Source organism: Narcine bancroftii, chromosome 10 (assembly GCF_036971445.1).
Source record: "Narcine bancroftii isolate sNarBan1 chromosome 10, sNarBan1.hap1, whole genome shotgun sequence".
NCBI classification, from domain to species: Eukaryota; Metazoa; Chordata; class Chondrichthyes; order Torpediniformes; family Narcinidae; genus Narcine; species Narcine bancroftii.
In genome coordinates this window covers 23931506-23951792 of record NC_091478.1, presented here as the reverse complement: position 1 = coordinate 23951792, position 20287 = coordinate 23931506, and the positions used below count along the sequence as shown (strand labels likewise).

At 41.9% G+C, this 20287-nt stretch overlaps 1 protein-coding gene and 1 long non-coding RNA gene across 2 annotated transcripts in view; one reads left to right on the top strand and one right to left on the bottom strand.

The window, feature by feature from the left end:
- Window positions 1-3165: 3165 nt before the first annotated feature.
- On the top strand, window positions 3166-6745 carry LOC138743910 (homeobox protein zampogna-like). The gene is made up of 2 exons (XM_069899476.1): window positions 3166-3798; window positions 5383-6745. Exons 1-2 carry the CDS (start codon window positions 3234-3236, stop codon window positions 5850-5852), a joined length of 1035 nt encoding a protein of 344 aa, XP_069755577.1. The 5' UTR covers window positions 3166-3233; the 3' UTR covers window positions 5853-6745.
- A 10824-nt stretch (window positions 6746-17569) lies between these two features.
- LOC138744302 (uncharacterized) overlaps window positions 17570-20287 on the bottom strand; it is an 88446-nt gene continuing 85728 nt past the window's right edge. Inside the window, exon 4 of the long non-coding RNA XR_011345435.1 lies at window positions 17570-17708. This is a non-coding gene — a long non-coding RNA (uncharacterized lncRNA). The remainder of the gene's footprint in view (window positions 17709-20287) is intronic.

Genomic DNA, 20287 nt, shown 5'->3' with positions numbered 1-20287 from the left:
CTGAAATTAAAACCCAAGAATGCAACCGATATTTCTGGCCTGAGCTTGTTGAAGGGTTCCAGACTGAAATGTTGATGACCTACTTTTGCCTCGGGACCTGCTGAGTTCTAGCACTTTTGTGTATTTACTCTTAAGTTAGGGGAGTTCTGGTTTTATATTTTAGACCAGGGTGGCTGTAAATTTACAGGCTCCAAAACAAAATGCTCTTTTGAGGCTTTTCAACCCAGTGGTTTTCCATCCTTGGCTTCTTTCAGTGAGAATGTGCAGTGGTCCCAACATCAACAAGGCTTAGATGCTACTGTTCTGGAGAAAATAACTACCAGTGCTTAGCAATGTAATTGGTGTTAAGAGGCCTTCCCTTGTAGGGAGCCCACAGCTAGGGAAAGATGCCTCAGAAGAATGGGAACACCCACGTCAAAAATGAGAATCAATTTCTTTTCTCGGGGTCATGTATCTTTGGGAAGCCCCATCCCAGAATGTTGTGGAGGTGGAAACGTTGAACAGATATGACATTGATATATTTTTGTTCTGCAGTCAAGAGCCAAGGAGAACAGGCAGGAAAAGCAGAGTTGGGGGTCACAATCAGATCAGCCATCACCTTACAGAACAGCTCCAGAAGCTGATGATCTTCATTCTATTTCCCTTATGCCCTGTGACACAGCTTCTCTCACTGAAATATGTTGGTGCCCCAGTGATGTCACGCCAAACAGGCCCATTGGAATCAGATTTCATTCCAACAATGCATCACTCACACAAATTCATACCCAAAGAACTTAATTTTGCTTTCTAGATATGGGTATTTTGTGCCTATTATTCAGAGAGATTGAATTTAAAAATCTATACCAGAGTCATAGCTGTGGTATTCTTCCAATTTGTTTCTCTGCATTGTCTGTGCTGGAGAGTTAATCCACACAGTAATGTGAAGCCAACAGAGAAATGTTGATAAGACATTCTGTTGCTACTTAATTGATTACAATGTAGATTGAACAGCAGGTTTTGGAGTCGGCCACATTGATTAAAAGAATGTAAGTAAAAGGAGGGCGTTTCTCCCCCTCACACTTATTCTGTTATTTAATATCGGTTACCTCAGCATTCCTTGCATGTGCAAATGCTCTAACTCGATCCCCCTTAATGTCCAAAAGGAAAAAAACATTTATTGTGTACCTAATATCCTAAAAATTTATAGACTGTATTCCCTGAATTATCAGAATTGAGTATGGCACTGCTCTCCGCCAGTGTAGAGAAAGCAGTGAGGGCCTTGTTAGTAGCAAGAGTCAGGCACAACCCACACTTTATGAGTTCCTGATTTTTAACAGTCTCGTGGCCGAAGCCAGCAGGATTGGCAGATCTACTCAAAAATCCATTGACAGTAAAACTACTGCAGAACACCTTTTGTGTCTCTTTTGGAAAGTACCAGGTTCAGTTAATTAAGTACATCCAAATGTCTCTTAAACATGCTGATTTTGTCTGGCAGTGAGTTCCAGATGCAACAGCTCTCTGTGCAAAATACTTTCCCCTTAAATCTACTTTAAAACTCCTTCTGTTTTTGATACCCCGAGCATAGATGCAAGATTCAGACTATCTACCCCATCTGTGCCTCATATTTTTATATACCTCGAGTCACCCTTCAATTACCTTCAGTCCTGGGAAATAAGTCCTGCCTATCTAATCTCTTCCCATGACTATGGTCCTCCAATCCAAGCAATAACCTGAAAAATCTACTCTAGACTCTCTCCAGCCCAATCACATAATTCCGATATAGTAACAAATAAATCTACACACAATACTCTAAATGTCGTCGAACCAGTGTTTTGTAAAGTGTGAATATTTATTCATGGACATGGATATTTATTTATCTATCCCTTTATATTTATCAGCTCCCTTTTCTGTTTTATGGCAAATTTTAGAAAGTTAATACCTTTGTTGTTGGTGTATCATACCTGTAAGGCTGCAGCAAGCAGGAATTTTTGTGGCTCTGTACATTGTACTTACTGTAGAGTCATAGAGTCAGACATCATGGCAACAGGCCCTTCAGGCTTCAGCCCAACTTGCCCACGCTGACTAAAATGTCTCACACACACACTTGTCCCACCTGCCTGCATCTGGCTCATATTACTTTAAACCTATTATATCCACGTACCCACCCAATTTTTTCTTAACTACCTCCTTCCTCCTGCAGCCAATTTCATATACTCATTGCCTCTGTGTAAACTAAATTTACCCCTCAGGCTCCTGAGGACATGGGACATGAATTTCAACGTACTATGTACCTGTTCTCCTAAATCCAGCTGCTCTGCAAAACTCCCCCACTCCCTACTATTCACTGTTATTCACTGTGTACATGACAACAGTCTTTCATATCATAATGCTACAATAAGGTATTACAACTTTTAAATTCTATGTGTGGCCTACAGTATGTAGGCAGACATGGCATTTGGGTTCTTCATTATCCTAAACACCCGTTTCGCTATTTTCTGAGAACTATAATGCAGACCCTCAAGGTCCTTTCATTCATCAATATTCCTTAGTGTCCTACCAGTTCCTATATACGTCCTATCCCTTGGACATGGCAAGATTAAATTTCATCTTCCAATACCCTGCCCATCTTTCCATTCATTCTTCATCCTGCTGCAACCTTAGACACCCGTCCTTGCTATCCACAGCACCACTGGGTTTTGAGACATCCTTAGACTTATGAACCATACAGCCCACACCCGCACCCAACAAAAGTCCCAGCAATCGATTGGCATCTAACTTCCAATGGGGGAAAAAAATCCCATCCTTCTATCACTACCCTCTGTCACAGTAGTTCTCAAACTTTTTTCCACTCACACACCACCTTCCGTCACCCCTTACTCACCACAGAGCACCTATAGCATTGGAAGGCATAGATACTTTGAGGTAGTATGTGAGTGGAAAGAAAAAGGTGGAGAACCAGTGCTCTGTCATGAAACCAATTTGGGATCCAATTAGCCAACTTTCCTGGGAGTCCACGTGCCTTGAACCTTCTGAACCAGCCTCCCACGCCTGTCAATCTTCCACTTTCAAGGTGTCCATCACCCAACCATGCTGGAAGTGGGAGGAGCGAGACGCCATCAGGCGACCAATCAGACTCATCCAACCCATCTGTCAATAAAGCATGTAAATAAAGTGAAGAAAAAGTGATCCTGCAATTGCTCGACTGACGTTTTCGCGGATTTGACTTGTCCCCCCCGCCTTTCTCTCAGGATCGAATGCCTGAAGCGAATTCAGGAGGCAGCGGGTCCTCTCAAGGGTTCGAAAGATTCATCCAAACGAAAAAAAAAGGCGGATGTGCCGAGCTTTGCTTTTATCCCTGGGGGGAAAGTGCAAACTTGGAATTGGCTCCGACTGGGAGCAGAGCAACGTCTCCCACTTTCAATAGACACCCGCGAACGAGTCCCGGAGAGATGGCTGTCCAAGGAGGCGCCTTGACCCCGTTCACCATCCAGGACATCCTGACCCGGGGCAACGACACAAGGCACGTTCGGAGCTCGCTGCAGGAGCGGGAGAAGGCGCGGCCGCGGGGCTTGAACCCGCTGCGGGAGCAGGAGAGGGAACGGGGGACCCCCTTGATTGTGATCCGGGTGGAGCAGAAGCACGGCGACGAGTTCACGGGTGGCCCGGGCGAAGGCAGAAGTCAGCAGCGACCGCCCGACGCGACGAACGGCGAGGAACCTGCACAGGAGATAGGACGCGAGCGGTTGTACCTGGAGACTTTCAACGAGGAATCCAACGAAGGAAATAACTGGAAAAATAACGCCGAAAAATTTGAGAAAGGTAAGCAGATAGAAAGTGGTTGCGGCTAAATATATTTTTTTAATGGTTCTTGTGGAACAGATGAATATATTGTTCCTGTATCTTTATCTTTGCTACATGAAGGACACTGTTTGACCTCATACTTTAATATCTAGTTTAGATTTTCCTTTTTTATATAATAGAATCTGTTTGATGAAATGTGGAGTGATATGATTCAAGTGTAATGTATCCTTTTGAGTTTTAACATAGATTCTGTATTTTTGGATGTGAAATTTCAATATTAATAAACATTCTTGAAAAAATTTTAAAAATATATATCGTTGGCTGAATTCCGCATGCATTTAGAAAATGACCCCAGCCCACATTTTTAACAGTGAAACATGCAACATTTTTGGTTTTAATTTTAGATCTTGTCCTCGTGATTTAAAAAAAACCACGCCAAAATATTAGTTGTTTTACTCATGAAGCAGATCTGGACGGAAGCGCAGAGAGGGGCTGAGATTCTCTCCTCCCTCTCGTTAATTGCGCCATTTTTCAACTTTTCCCAAAATATTTGGAGTAAACCAGCGAACAGAATATTATTATAATCTACAAATGCGCTTGGCGAATGGGATGCGAACGATTTATTTCTAATTTTCGCACGGTTTTTCTTTAAATGCCAACAAATGCCATGAAAGGTCTGAGATCTTAAGCCCAGATAATTGCCACATCGATAATCTATATAAAACCAAGAAACAGTTCTTTATGTGGCCGAAAATTTTTGCAATTTGAATATCCGCTTTAAATTATGATTGCAAGTATCAGACTTTAACAATCTTTTTAATTGTTCTGTTAAATAAAGGAGAATGAAGATAGCTTTTCTAAATCTGCCCATCTCTATGAATCTTTTGTCAACCATTTATAAAATTGTAATGCATCTTTTTGATCTTTGCTTTGTGAATTCAGAAGCAATTTAATTCACAAACACACACATGCACTCTAACACGCATAAACACACACACACAACTACACACGTTCTCAAAGACTTCTTAAACATACCGAGCGCTTGTGTCTAAAAGTAGGCCGCAGGGTGAAGCAATTGGTGAATGATTTGAGAGATGGAAAGCAAAATGCAAGAGAAATTAAAAGCTGGAAAGTCGCTGTGGGGGCGAATTTAAAAAAAAACAGCTAGACCCTTTCGTGAGCAAGAGGAACGCCGTTTTAAAGTGAATGTTATGCCAGATTGCAAGAGTTTCCATCCGAAAAAATATTGACACCGAATATCTTTTATCACAAGTGTCCTTTTCTCGCATGTATCTTTTTTGAATTATATTTATAAAAGATAATCTTATCTAAGCGCTGCTCAGGATAAGCAGTGAATTCGTGTTCCTGCTGGAATTGTAACTTGTTGGTTGTTCAGATATCACTTGTTGATTCACATACGTGTGGACAAGATCCCTTAACTTAAAGGGCGGCTCTAATTCCTCGCGCTTTCTCTAGTTACCGGAGATGTACTAAAGATTAAAGTTTACTATTTTGCAGAGAATAAAGCCAGGACATAAATAGCATTTCAGCACGAAATTCTTCAATATTATGACCAACTTTGTTCAATTATTCCACACTCAGATCGCCAGACGCCAATGGTCGACGACGAGAAGACGGAGAGACTTCTGCCCTGCGACCAGCCCGGTAAATCGGGTAAGAAGCGCTCCCGGGCCGCTTTCTCCCACGCTCAGGTCTTCGAGCTGGAGAGGAGATTCAATCACCAGAGATATCTGTCGGGCCCTGAGCGGGCAGACTTGGCGGCCGCTCTCAAACTGACGGAGACGCAGGTTAAAATCTGGTTCCAGAACCGAAGATACAAAACCAAGAAGAGGCAGATGGCCGCAGAGTTGGTCGTCCACCCGGTGCCCACTGCGGCCAAGAAAGTCGCAGTCAGGGTGCTGGTCCGAGACAATGAGAGACAGTACTGCCCGGACGAACTTGGAAATCAGCATTTACTTTCGCTGTATCAGGCGTATCAATACTATCCGTACATGTACTGTCTCCCCGCCTGGCCCTCTTCTGTCATCCCGCTCTGCGGCGGAACTCATTGAAAGGACAAGGGTCAGAAGGTTCAGAGGAAAAGAGACAAATTTTAAAAAAATTCATATATATATAATGGACCATACGCACGCCCGTCAACCAAAGTGGTCTGCAATCGCCTGCCACCCGATCGCCCACGCGTTAACACACTTTTGCTTTCCTCTTTGAAACAAGGGTTCCCTGAGAAGCAAGGACAGTCTGAATGATCGTTCTTTAGGGATTGTTGGACGGGATGAGGAATGGGATAGAAGCAAGGGGAGGGGGGGAAGTCCAGAGAACGCGGCGACTATTTGCATTAAAGCAACAAAATAGTTTGTTCCCTTATCATTTTCTCAGTGATAAACCTTGTTACGCGCTGGTACTGACCAACCGTTTGCCGATGGTCGAGCAGCCGGACAGGTCACGAAGTCATTCTCCAAAGCGAGAACCCAAATATTTCCAGTGAGACCCAAAGCGCATTTTCCAATGAATACTTGACTATGGTTTTTCTACATTAGAAAATAAATGGAAGGATGTGACTTTAAAGGAATGGTTTCGTTTTCAAAACCAGCCGTCCGGAAGGTGTATTTTTGTTTGCACTGCTTTCTGCAAGTAACTAACAAAATACAAGCAGAATGTTATAAATATATATTTAAACTTTGCATTTAAACTTCAAGTGCTGGTGCTATTGCAATGCTTGAAACGAATTTCACCATAGTTAAAATATGTCGATTTCTATCTTTTCTGCTTGCATCCCTCTCAGAGCTTGCTAATTCCATTTATATTTTTTGAAAGAACAATTGTTAATTTACGTGATGTAGTTGTTCATGTTTGCACAATTAAATGTATATTTCTGGCCCTTTCTCGCCAAAGATTTGCTGTAGTTATCTTTTTAAATAAACTTTATGCTAAATAATAAATAAACCAAACTAACGTAAAACAACCTCTGTTGGAAGGACGGCCATTCGTTTGTAAAAGTCAGGAAGTTCCTGGCGATTGTCCTACAATATCCTTCCTAAAAGCACCATTTACTTTGTACGATTTGTATTTAACTCTGGTGGTCGTTTCGTTTCAATCACCTCCGGGAAACGATCTAACGAGTTGTAGGGCTAAGGGTTCAGGCTGTTTTACTAGAGTTCTGGTAAACCGCCACGGGGGTGTTTCGGTGCGACTAATTTTGGGCAATAGCCACTTTTCCAGGAATTGCAATAAACCTTAACTCGAGTGTCGATTGTTTAGAACTGGCAGGAGATAAAGCACAGCTGGCAATTTAGGGGGCTGTTTATTCCTACTCCTTTGTGCGGAGGTTCATCGGTTGAATTGGAAAAAAAAACCCCAATCGATTGATATTTATTAATTTTGTTCGATTCTTCCTGGCGCACCGTCTATTCCAGTACCCGCTGCATGTCTGTGGGTGGTGACCCTTTCGAAGGGTCACGAGTTGCACTTCCAATGTATTTTTTAAAAATAATTTTAATAAAGTATGTGGTGAGTGAAAATCAGATAATGTAGCAAGGCAGATTCACCTCCTTACTGGAGGGTGTAACCCAAGCTTATCGGAAACATCGTGAGTTGGCACAATGAACCTTCTATCCGGGTGTAAAAGGGTACAATGGTTTGAAACGAATTCATTAGAGTTGATCAGGTGCACAGACATTCTATCTAAATGCCTGTTAAACCCATTTACACAAAAGCGTTGGATGTGCAAACAATTATGTGTTTAAATATGAACATACGAAATTACACCCCGCCCCCGTTCGCCCACGAGTAAAGAAAATGACAGACCTGATTTAAACTTCATAACGGTCCTCCCGGGAACCTCCCCCCACCCCCTGCTTTTTAAAGAATCTAATTACTTCTGTTTTAAAACCAGTCAACGATTTGCTTCCTCCGCACTGCAAGGGCAGAATTCCAAAGATTTATGAATGGAGAGACAGAAATAATATATTATTTCATGGCTGCAAAATGGGCGAAGCTTTATTTTTAAATAGTGACCCGTCCCCCTAGTTCAAGCATCCGCACAGGATTAAAAACATCTTCTCCCCACCTGAGCTGGAGACCACCCCTCTCCCCCCAGGAATCTGGCGAGTTTTTTTTGGTCGAAAAATTACACCAAAGCGTTGAAAAGATTCAGTAGACAGCTCAAATTAATTCACAAATCTTCGACATTAAATAATTTTTTAAGGTAACAAAAAATTCATGCGAAATTGATTTTTTTTTCCGTATTGCGTTTAACGTCACAACGGTTAAACCCAGAGTGGCAGGTCCTCCTAACAATATCTCTAAATCAAGGTGACGATGATTGACAACTTCAAACCAAGGCTTCCCTTCTTCGTGTGACCGTCCAGAACAAATGTGCGTTCAAAGTCCCTCTGGTTGGTCCGAAATGTAAAGCGGCAGAAGTAAAGCACGAAAATCTGCAGACACGGTGGTCGAAGTAAAAACACAAAGCTGGACACCCCCCTACTTCCTTCCCCTTTCCAGTTCTCCTCCCACCCTTCCTCCTCTGTTCACTCTGCCATCCCTCCTCCCCTTGATCGATGTTGTCCGCTCCTGGCCTTCTCCACCTATCACCTCCAGCCTTTGTGACCACGCCTCTCCCTTACTCTTTTGTTCGGACGCTTGCCGACATTTTCCTATACCTTGATGAAGGGCTCTAGCCCGAAACGTCAGTTATATATTTTTACCGTGGCTATATAAAGGACACTGCTTGACCTATTGAGTTTCTCCAGCTTTGTGTTTTGAACGAAACAACAGAAGACATTATATATTAACCTCATGACCGGGCCAAAGCTTCCTCTGCGATGTCACCCATAGCCGTTCTCCTTTTCATTGGTGTTGGAGCAGTATTTAGTTTGACGAAAACATCCTCTTGTAATGATTGTTTGGAATTGAAAGAAAAATCTCGGCCGTATATCATATATATTTGTGGAGTCAGATCACCAAATTCTAATCGAATGCAACAGGGAAGGTGTCATTAGCCCGTAGATTGGAACAATATGGGGATGAGTCTCTCCAATTTCTCTTTGTTCATCAAGATTCCAGCATCTGTAATACTTATGTATCTCCCATTGGTCTCGTTCTCTCGTTCCCCCTCTCCCCGCCCAACCATTTATCCTCCACTCAAGAAGTTCATGGGGGCGGATAAATTATTTCTGTCGGTTTTGGAGAACGAGGGATAGGACTAAAAATGAAAAAAAAAATTCTGCGCACAGAGAATATGAAACTCTGTTCTGTCATGGATTTCCGGCAAATTTTGGATCTGAGATTAATAAGATTTATAAGAATCAAAGATATTAAAAAATAGAGTAAACGTTACCGACCATGAACGATTCCGCGTCTTAAACAGGGTCCTCCTGTCCACGTCTTAAGCAAACTCCCTCCTGTATACAACATGCCGGGATACTCAACGGGTCAGACAGCATCTGTGGAGTTGAAGGTCCCACTTTCACCTTTCAGCATCTGCAGTTTTTGATTTTCGCCCCCCCCCCCCCCTCCCTGCACCCGTGCCGCTGTTGCACTTTGAAGCCTGTTTATTGAATCAGTTCCCCGTTATCGATTAGTACAATAGTTCTCAAACCACCCCCCCCCCCCACCCGCAATATACCGCCGCAGAGCTTTTATGGCATAGGTTGTCATAGGTGCTCTGTAGTGAGTAAGGGATTGTTGAAAGCGGCATGAGAGTGGGAAAGAAGGTTGAGAACCACCGTGGATTAGTATTATCAAAACGTGGGTGATCGGTGTTGATTAAAACGTGACACAGGGACGAGAAAACGAAGTTTAAAAATAATAGAGAAGTTCCTGCATAGAGGGGGAAATAAATAAAGGATATTGATGGTCAGAGCTTAGTTCTGGGATCGGCTTTTAATTTTTGAAATCTTTTCTGCAGCGTTGGGATCGGAGTTTAAATCATGATTGAAGATTACAAATTCTGCAGATGTTGCAATGTTGAGCGAGCAATGAGCTGCTTCGGGCCGGAGTCCTTCCTCGGGGTTTGAGCTAAAAGCGGGCAAGCACTGAGCGCCGTTTGTTTGCAAAATGTTTACGTATATTTGGAAACAGGACACAGAAACCGGCCGGCAGCCCATCGAGTCAGTCTCGAACTGTTCTTCCGTCTCGTCCCAATGACCTGCACCCAGACCATACCCCACTGTTCACCACTCCAGCTGGCAGCTCTTTCCACGCACTCACCACTTGGCGTGAAAGTTCCCCCTAAAGTTCCCTTTGAACATTTCACCTTTCACCCTTAACCCATGTGCTCTAGTTCTTGTCTCACCCAACCTCAGAAAGAAAAAAAGCCTGTTTACACTTATTCTATCTAAATGGGTAGAAATGGCCACTCAATGTTTCGGGTCGGGTCTCAATAATGTGTCTAAATGTGTAAGAAGGGTGATGGTGGGGGGGGGGGTGATACTCTGTGTATGAAGGGGAAAGAAGCGAAGGGAAAGGCCAAGAAGTGATAGGGTGCTGGACAAATTTTAGGACGGGGCTATTTCTGAGGGGCATGAAGAGAGAGAGAGAGAGAGAGTCGTAGGAGATCTCGGGGGTGCAGAAGTGATCTGCTGTGGAGATTCTGTGCAGTACCTTAAAGCTGGCGTCAATACCCAGGGTCCCATCACTTAACTAAACATTTAAATGTGTTTACATGGGTCTGGTAAATGATATATCCCTCCGGGTGATTCACAAGATCTCAAGCAAGCAGTTGGTCTTCAAGTAGAAGATGTTCCTATTCTGGAGACACGGTTCCACTGTTCGCCGATATTGTTGAGATGATGGGAAACGGACATGACTGGAGAGGGAATTGTGCGTTGTTTCGTCAACACCACCTCATCTTCCATTCCTTAACCCCTCGCCCCATCTCGACATCCCGCTTCACTCACCTCGATGAAGTCCCACCCTTCTTCACTCCAAAGAAAAAAAAGCCTTGCCTCATAAGGCACGTTCTCCACTCCAGGCAAGTCTTCTCTGCACCCTCTCCATAGCTTTCACGTCCTTCATTGGGAAATGTATGGCTCAACGGGATTTCGCCCCACCGTGAACGGATCTTACTGAGTACTGAACCACGTCGAGTGAAATAGAAACGAGCTCAGTTTAATTTAAAAGTATCCAGATGGAATCTTCTTATTGAATGGATTTGTCAGCCAACTCCGGCGAGGTCGTTGCTTTACCATGAATCCTGGGAGCGGCCAATTCCAATTAAACTCGTGCTGTACAGACTAGGTGATTTTAGTCTTCATCCAGTATAACAGTGTCCATTCTCATTAAAAACATGTGTTTCAAGAAAGTGACCATCCCGGGGATGGTTGTTGCCGAGCGATCTACGACTAACTACTCTTCTGACAAGATGTCCGATGCACTCCTCATACCGTAAAATAGTTTCACAAAGTTGATTCTTAATTTCTCTTTCTTTAAAGAACTCTAACTGAATTGGCAGGAGACAGTCTGCGGATTTCAGACGTCAAACTATTGGCTTCTGGGGTCATCATATAAACACTTTTTTTCCGGGATTCCCAACAGTACAGGTTCCCATTCTTTTTTCTCCTACTGATTCCGGGGATTTCCTCCAGTAGATTGTTTCTTCGTCTAGATTTCTACAGTCACCAGTGTGTCTCCTGTTCAATGGTGTTTGAACACACCATTACAATATAGATCAGTGCTTCTCAACCTTTTTTTCCACTCACTTACCATCTGAAGTAATCCATTACTAACCACAGAGCGTCTGTGGCAGAGGATTCCATAGGTGCTCTGTGGTTCGTTAGGAGTTACTTCAGGTGGTATGAGAGCAGAAAGAAAAAGGTTGAGAACAACTGTCCTAGATGAATATAGCTCAGAATCAGGCTCTTCAGCCCAGACCAATGGTTCTCAGCCTATGCCACTGGTGTTCTGTGATTAGTAAGGGATTACTTAAAATGGCATGTGAGTGAAAAGGTTGAAAACCACTGATCTAAACCAGTTCTCCAATGATCCCATTTTATTCTCAACAAGTATCCATCCACCAAATTGTCTCCTCAAGATTCCACCCCTCCATGGCAGTCGGGGCAAATACAACATCGAATTAACCCACATTGACAATCACCAAGATGACCAATGAACACAACGACCACTTATCTTACAACTTGTTCATTGATGTGAGATGATAAGGAAATTGTTGAGAGTTTGAACATTGAGGTGTTTTGCTCTGGCAATACAGTATATTGATATATGAATATGGTCTATCATCAGAATTATTATTATTATCAATTGGAAATGAATTTAGTTCAAGAATTATGGTGTAAATGTTTATCAGTGGTTACAGAATCACCATCAGTGGCAATGAAGGGCTGATTACAGAACATTAAAATGTTTTCCCTCTATTATGTTCAGGTACAAACATGCTCAAGAGAGCAAGATAGGGAGGGAAGTTTGGAACAGAACATGTATCTCAGATTGGTGAGATTCTCTATCCAATAGAGAATTTGCTTGATGGTAGGAGACATTGGAGGTCTGTGACCAGTGGTATGCTGCAGAGATGGTTGTTGGGTTTACTGTTATTTGTAATCTATATTAATGACTTAGATGACAAGATAGCTGGGATGGTTAGTACATTTTTGGATGACACCAGAATTGGTGGTATAGTGGACAGTGAAAAAAGTTATTTAAGATAAGAGAATCAAGATGCACTGGGAAAATGGGCCAAGAAATGACAGATGGAATTTAACTCAGACAATTTGTTGCCCTTTGATGGGTTAAATCAGGGCAAAACTTATATTGTGAATGGCAAACCGCTGAGGAATGTTATTAAATGGAGGGGCTTTGGGTTACAGGTAGTTTAATGAAAGTGACAACATGGGTAGACACGGGTGGCGAGGAAGGCATTTGGCCTGCTTGATATCATTGGTCAAGCCATTCAGGAGCAAGAACACTATTATATTGCACAAGGCTTGATGGATATGCACTTGGAGTTCTGATCACTCAGACATTAAGCTGGAAAAGGTTCAGAAAAGATTCACAATAATATTACTGGAACTAAAAGGCATAAATCATAAAATATACGACAATTGAATCAGATTTTATTTTCATGAACATGTCACAAGGTCCATTGTATTTTTGCCAGCACAAGTGCTCTAAATTACATTTTTAAAAATAAATAAATTAGTGATAAAAAGAAAGTGAGGTGTCCATTCAGAAATTTGATGCTAGAGGGGAAAAAGCTGTTTTTGTATGTTGTGTGTTCAGGCTCCTGTACTTCCTTGCTGATGGGAGCAGAGTGAAGAAGGCATAGCTTGGGTGGTGAGGGTCCTTGTGAGGATAGATGCTGCTTTTTTGAGACTCCGCCTCTTGTCGTCGACTTTGATGGAATGAAGACTCATGTCCATGATGGCACTGGTTGAGTCTTTTCCTGTCTTGTGCATTGGCACCTCTATACCAGACAATGATGCACCCATTCAGAATGCTCTCCACAGTACACCTATAGAAATTTGTGAGAGTCTTTGGTGTCATACCAAATCTCCTCAATGATTGCTTTGACATGGAGGTGCCAGGATAGAACTTCAGAGATGTTGGCACCCTGGAACTTAAAGTTCTTAATTCTTTCCACTGCTGATCCCCTCGATGAGCTGGTTTGAATTCTCCTGATTTCCCCCCTCCTGAAGTTCATAATCATGTTACTGGGATCAGTAAGCTTGAGGATGGATAGACAGGGACTTATCTCTCTTAGGTGTAGGAAGCTAAGAGGGAACGTAAAGATTTTAACAAATAATGGGGCCATAGATAAGAAAAATTGTTATTTATATATCTGTTCACTGATTTATTTGTTTGTTACTTGGAATCTGGCACATTGATAAGGCCAGCATTTATTTGCTTCATTGCCTCCGAGAGGGCAGTGGCAGGTCATTTTTTGAGAGCACAGCAGTTCTTTCAGTGAAGGTACCTGCACAGTGTGTTAAGGAGGGAGTTCACAATTAGACTGAGTGAGGATGAAGGAATTTCAATGCATTTTCTGGTTAAGATGGTATGTAATTTGGAGGGGAACATGCTGGTGTTCCCATGCACTAATCTTTCTGGTGATAGAGATTATGGATTTGTGAGGTGCTATTGCAGTTAGGGCATATCATGGGTAGGGGAGTCTAATCCTAGAGGACATAGGTTTAAGATGAGAGGTGGATGATTTAAATAACCTGAAAGGCAAAGTTTTGACAACAAGGGCAGTGGTCGTTGTAGTTGGCACAATTGCAATATTGAAAAGATATTTGAACCAGTTTATAGATAGGAAAGGAAACTTTGGGCCAAAGTTCAGGAGCACAAGGGCCTGTATCCATGTTGTGACTCTATGGTTATAACTGCAGCAAATTTTATATTTGGAGAACACTGCAGGCAGGCTCTGTGGTCTGTGATGGAGGGGATGAATGTCCACGGTGGTGACAGGTTCTCAATGGAAATTTACAGCATCTGCAGAAATCTGTTTTTATTATTCTGTAAAATAATGCTGACTCCTGCATTGTGATGGAAAGGCTTTACACCTTCAGGAGGTAAGTCACTTGCCAACAGGATACCTAGCTTCTGACCTGCTTTACTATTTATATACCTTAACTACTTGAGTTTCACCTAGTGTGCAGCTGTAACTTTATGAAAGAACTTGGCTGTCAAAAGATGAAATATATAAAATTATGAAAGGCATAGATAAGAAGAGGTAGTTCATTGGGGGTTGAGACAAGAAATAGGGGACGTAGTCTCTAGATTCAGGGTAGTAGATTTAAGATGGAGATGAAGCAGAACTACTTTTCCCAGAGGTGGTGAATCTGTGGAATTCGCTGGCCATTGAAGTAGTGGAGGTGCCTTCAGTGAACATATTTAAAACAAGGTTGGATAGAAATTAAGGGATATGTGAAAAAAGGCAGTTCAGTGGAGATGAGCCTATCATCAGACCAGCCATGATCACGTTGAGTGGTGGAGAAGGCTTGACAGGCTGGATGGCAAACACCTGCTCTTATTTCTTATGTTCTTATGAACAGAAGGCAAACCAAATTTTCACCATTCCTGGTAGGTTATTGAATTTAAATGAACTATTTAATCATATTGATGTTAAAGAAGAAAATAAGGATGGCATGATAGCTTTGCTGTAACACAGCCAATGACCTGGTTCAAATTTGGCACTGTCTGTAAGGAGTTTGTATGATCTCCCCATGACCACATGGGTTTTCCTCTGGGTTCTCTGGTTTTCTCCCACATTTTAAAGACATATAGGTTAGTTAGTTATTTGGTCACATGGGTATGATTGGGCAGCACGGGCTCATGGGCAGAAGGGCCTGTTACCATGCTGTATCTCCAAATTGAAATTAAACTAAAAAGATTTAACTTAGCAGGAGCCCCAAATGTACTTGAACAGAATTTTTTTCTTTATTACATAAAGAGTGATCTCACCCTCTTATTTAAAATCTTTACCTTGGTCTTAAACAAGAAAGTTTGTGAATACACAAAGGACTGCAAATGTTGGAATTTGGAATCAAAAGTGAACTGCTGGAAGAGATCAGCAGGTCAAGATATGTGGAATTAAAGGGATGGTTAGCATTTGAGGTCGAGACCCTGCATCAGGACTGAGAGCTTAGAGGGAAAATAGTCAGTAAATAGAAGTGAGAGGGAGGGGTGAGACAGAGCTGTTAATCCTCTGACACACACTAACTCTCAAAGAACCTGAGAACACTGCAACCTAGTACAGGCCCTTCAGCCCATCATGCCCAAGTCATGGAGTTCTGAACAAATTGAGCAGGAATTTGAGATAGTATTGAATTGAATTGTTTATTACCACATGCACTTAGACACGGTGGCTTTGAGTTAACTATATCCATGGAATGCCAGTTGCAAAACCCATTGAGTGATGACTCCAGCTAACATTTTACAGGCCCAGAGCTATCAAATGCTCATTATATGCTAATCCTCTCATTATCTTGTAAACCTCTGGACCCTCTCCAATTCCAGCACATCTTTCCATAGATATAGGACCCAAAACTTCTCACAATACTCCAAATGTGGTTTGACCAACCCCCTTTAAAAAATATTAAATTTAATTTCCAATATGCATTAAAACTTATTCATAAATTGGTTTGTTCAAAACATTAAAGATTAATACATAGTGTGATTTAAAAAATTACCCCCCCCCCAAATAAATCATCCCCATAGAAAAGAAAAAAAATAAAGAGAGCATCTGGATATTATTTAAGTCAAAGACTAATAAAACTATCAAATAAAATCAAACACATCTTAATTTTAGGAGTCGGAAGATTCAGATTGGGTGATTACAACCTAATTCCTGCAGTTTGAAAATATGGGTTTCAAGTCTTTCGAAAAACTTCAAATTTATTATGTAAATTATATGTAATCTTTTCAACTACCTATTTCAGTTTGCCATCTACTCATTCCCAAATATGCCCCTGACTTCCAAGTTACTGCCACACATTTTCTCGCTACAGCTCGAGTTATTTTAATACATTCTTTTTGATATTTATTTAATTTCAATTCTGTATCAAAAATATTTCCAATTTTTTTAAAAATTGGATCTTGAGGAAAGTCTGACCAACATCTTATAAAGCCTCAGCATTACATGTCTGCCTTTCTATTCCAACATGGCATTTGATTTCCTTACTTCCGATCTTTAGGGAATCCTGCACTGGGGCTTCTAATTTCTGAATTCTCTCCTGGTTTAGAAAATAAATGACTTTTTTAGTCCTTCTACCAAGTCCCGACGCTGAATTCCATCTGTGAAAGAGATGAGTCTAACGACAAAAGATTTTCAATAGTTAATTTTAAAAATAATTAGACAGGCCCTTCCTGCCCACGAGTTCTTGCCCTCCAAATACATCAATGAACATAGAAACCCCGTGCGTTTTTTCTTTGGAAAGGTGGGAGGAAACAAGAGCACCCGGAGGAACCCTCGCAGACACAGGGAGAACGTACCGTCATGACAGACAGCGCCGGATTCGAGCCCGCGTCACTGGCTCTATGATAGCCTTGCGCCTCTAAACTCACCAAGCCGCTCTGTCGGTACCAAAAATAATTTTAAAAATATAGATGCTGGAAATCTGAAATAATAATAAATGTATAATGATCAATACTCGGACGTTTTGTGGTTTTACCCTCCCTTAAGCAAACACACACAGTACGGTATTCATTCTAGCAATGACAATGGAGGGAAATGCTATCTAACCGGATCTCTGATACATCGCCTGATCACATTACACACTGTCCCATCCTCGTCGCTCCCTCTTCGGGAGATTTGATTCAGCTATTGGATAGAACCTCTCGCCTCCTTAGGGCACTGGCTACAGTTACTGCTTCCATCTCTTCTTTACTATTCATTCGAAATCCGCCCTCGCTCCTTCTCCCACTCACCTCTTAGCCTCTCCCCAGCTTCTTCCCCGCTCTCCATTCTGAATATCACCCCCTTTCCTGCTTGAGAGATAAATTGTGCCAAACCGAAACGTTGACTGCCCTGCAGAATCCCTCCGGCTTCTTATTGTTTCTGCAGCTCTCTCGGCGAGCATTTCCCTCTCTACCTTGCTGAATCATTTATTCCCCCCCCCCCCCCCCACCAAAGTGAATGGGTTATTTTTGCACAACCCAACTTTGGGAAAACAAAGAGCACTTTGTCTTTTTTTAAAAATAATGTTCACTATTTTGTATTTACCTGTAATACGCCGCAAGGAAGTTGTGCATCGAATTACATCAACAGAGTGTGTCGCAATTTGACTAACCCTCATACTTAGCAAGTTAACTGTTTGTTAGAACCATTCGACGGCAATATTTAATTTGTTTATTAAAAATAATTACTCCCATCGTCAGCTTTCGACCGCAAGTCCTTTGAAGAGATCTAGATGTTCAGTGATTTCCAAATCGATCAGTGCGCTCCACTGCACCTGGAATAAAACATTTCACTGAATATTTAAATAAAACATTTTGTTCGGGCGCCTGCCGACATTTTTCTCATACCTTGATTAAGGGCTCAGACCCAAAACTTTGGTTATGTATCTTTATCTTTGCTGTATAAAGGACACAATTTGAGCTTCTCCAGCATACGCCTCAGTCACGGTGTCTGCAGACTGTGACTCTTCGTTTTTATTCCAGTTATGCGTTTTTACTAAATGGGGATTGATTCGTCATCAAATTTCTGACTATAAATATATCAATTAAAACTGCTAACTGCATATCTGCAATATTTCAAAAGGTCTGGAATTGATTTCCAGCATTCCTGAGTAAAACCACGTGCATATCCTTCGTTTAGTTCCGTGAAACAGTCACATTTGCAGTGCCTGAATATATTAGAAAACACTTGCATGATATTCCCCTCTTACTTTCAAAAACCCTGACTGATAATGACATCGTTTGAAATAATAGAATCTGTTTTGTTTTGATTTCCATGAGATAAAATATATACATTTCGGAATTATTAATGTGAAACTTCCTGAGCCGTCGTCTCGGCAACTCCAGAAGTCGACGACACTTCCAGTTAGGAGGGCCTCTCCTTCGCTGATGGTGTAATAAGATGCACTGAGATTGTCTCACAGGTGGGACAGGGGATGCTTGACTGGACGAATTGGGAACCGGCACCGTTTGGTCCTAATGAACGGACGGGGGGGGGGTTCTCAATGCGCACCGAATGTTGCATCACGGACGGGGATTTCCCAGGAGCGGGTCAGACAGTTACACTTTTCAAGAAACTTTGCGAACCTCCTTGACCTTGAATTGACTCCTTCCTCCTTCCTCCTGGTCAATCGGTTGTCCTTTCGGATCCAGAATTACCATCTGTTGCATCTCATGCACCTAGTCCACCTATTACATCTTGTTATTTAAAAGGTGTCGTCGAACATTTCATCCTTGGTTAACTAAAATCATCCTTTTAGTGTCATCTGAGGAGAGAAACTCAGCTAATCATTCAGACCATTCATCCTCATTTATATATTTTGTGACGAATGCAGAAAACATGAAATTAACAGGCAATAGATTAATATTTCAAGTGGATACAAAACGGATTTTGCAACAGCGTATAAATATAACTCATGAAGCGAAACTCGTTGCTATTATCGAATCACGTTGAAACTATTTTAATACAATGAGATGATCTAAAATTGTTGGCGCAGCACATTAGTCCAAGTGCCGTGTGTCACATTTGTGGCCCGAAATGTGAAGTTAATAAAACATTAAACACAAGTTTTATCAGGTAAACTTCTCAGAGTCTTTATTCTCCAGTTTCCTTTGTTCTCCTGCTTGTGCTCTTATCTCTCTCTCATACTACGTGACTTCCGGTACATCTCATACATATTCATTATCATGACATCCCTCCTTTAATCAGAAATAAACTTTACCTTCACTTATCAATATCCCTCGGAAACCTACAAACATCGTAACTAATGGTAATACTATAACTCAACTACATAAAATTTACTTCCTACAGCACTCATACATGCACTTTATGATATAAGATTAAAATACTGTCCCAAAGTTCTTATTAAAACTATGGCACAATGTCTTCGTATCGTTTGGGCACTTTCTGGTTTCGTTTCGGCCTGCCTGCGATATTGTCGTCGCTTCTCGGTTGTTCACTCTCGGCATCGGACATACTGCTCGCCACAGCTTCGGGTGTTTCTGGCGCTCTAGTCACTTCATCAGGAGTGCTGGTAACTGCCTCTGGAACATCATCAGGTCTCTCAGTTTCAGCATCTCGTATTGGCCTTTCAACCTCTTTGCTCGATGTATCTCTGGACTGGTACCTTTTTACACCTGATACATTTCTCTTATACAGGACACCAGTCGGAGACCTGACTGTCACCATACTGCCACTTCTGGATACGACAGTATAGGGTTGATGGTAATAAGGTGTGTCTAGCTTACCACCAGTTTCATGCCTCACTAGAACATTATCTCCTGGCATGATGTCTGAGTACTTGGCTCCACGTTTCGAATCTGTGTACAGCTTTGCTGCACCTTTCTTTTCAGCATCGTGGCCCCTCATCTCCTGGTCGTCTCGGATTTCCTTTATTTCTGGCATTTTTGTGCGGATTTTTCTCCCAAAAAATGCTTCTGCAGGACTTTTTCCAGTGGTTGCATGAGGCGTTGCTCGATAGACAGCCACATAAGATAGCAATGCTTCTCGCCAATTTTGTCCTTCTGCGTGTGCAATCCTCAATCGTTTTTCAATGGACTGATTTTGTCTCTCTACTTCTCCGTTGGCTTGCGGCCATTTCGGAGTTACTTTATGATGGTGGATACCTGTGGTCCTCATGTATTCTGCAAATGTCTCTGAAATGAATTGTGGACCATTGTCAGAGTATAATGTAACAGGTAATCCATATCTTGCGAATATCTCTGCTAACGCTTGTATTGTTTTTTCAGTGGTTGTGGACTTCAACACCACGTACTCATAGTATCTGCTGTAGTAATCTATCACTACCATAATTGATTCACCCGTCGGTAAAGGTCCAAGAAAATCAACAGCTAC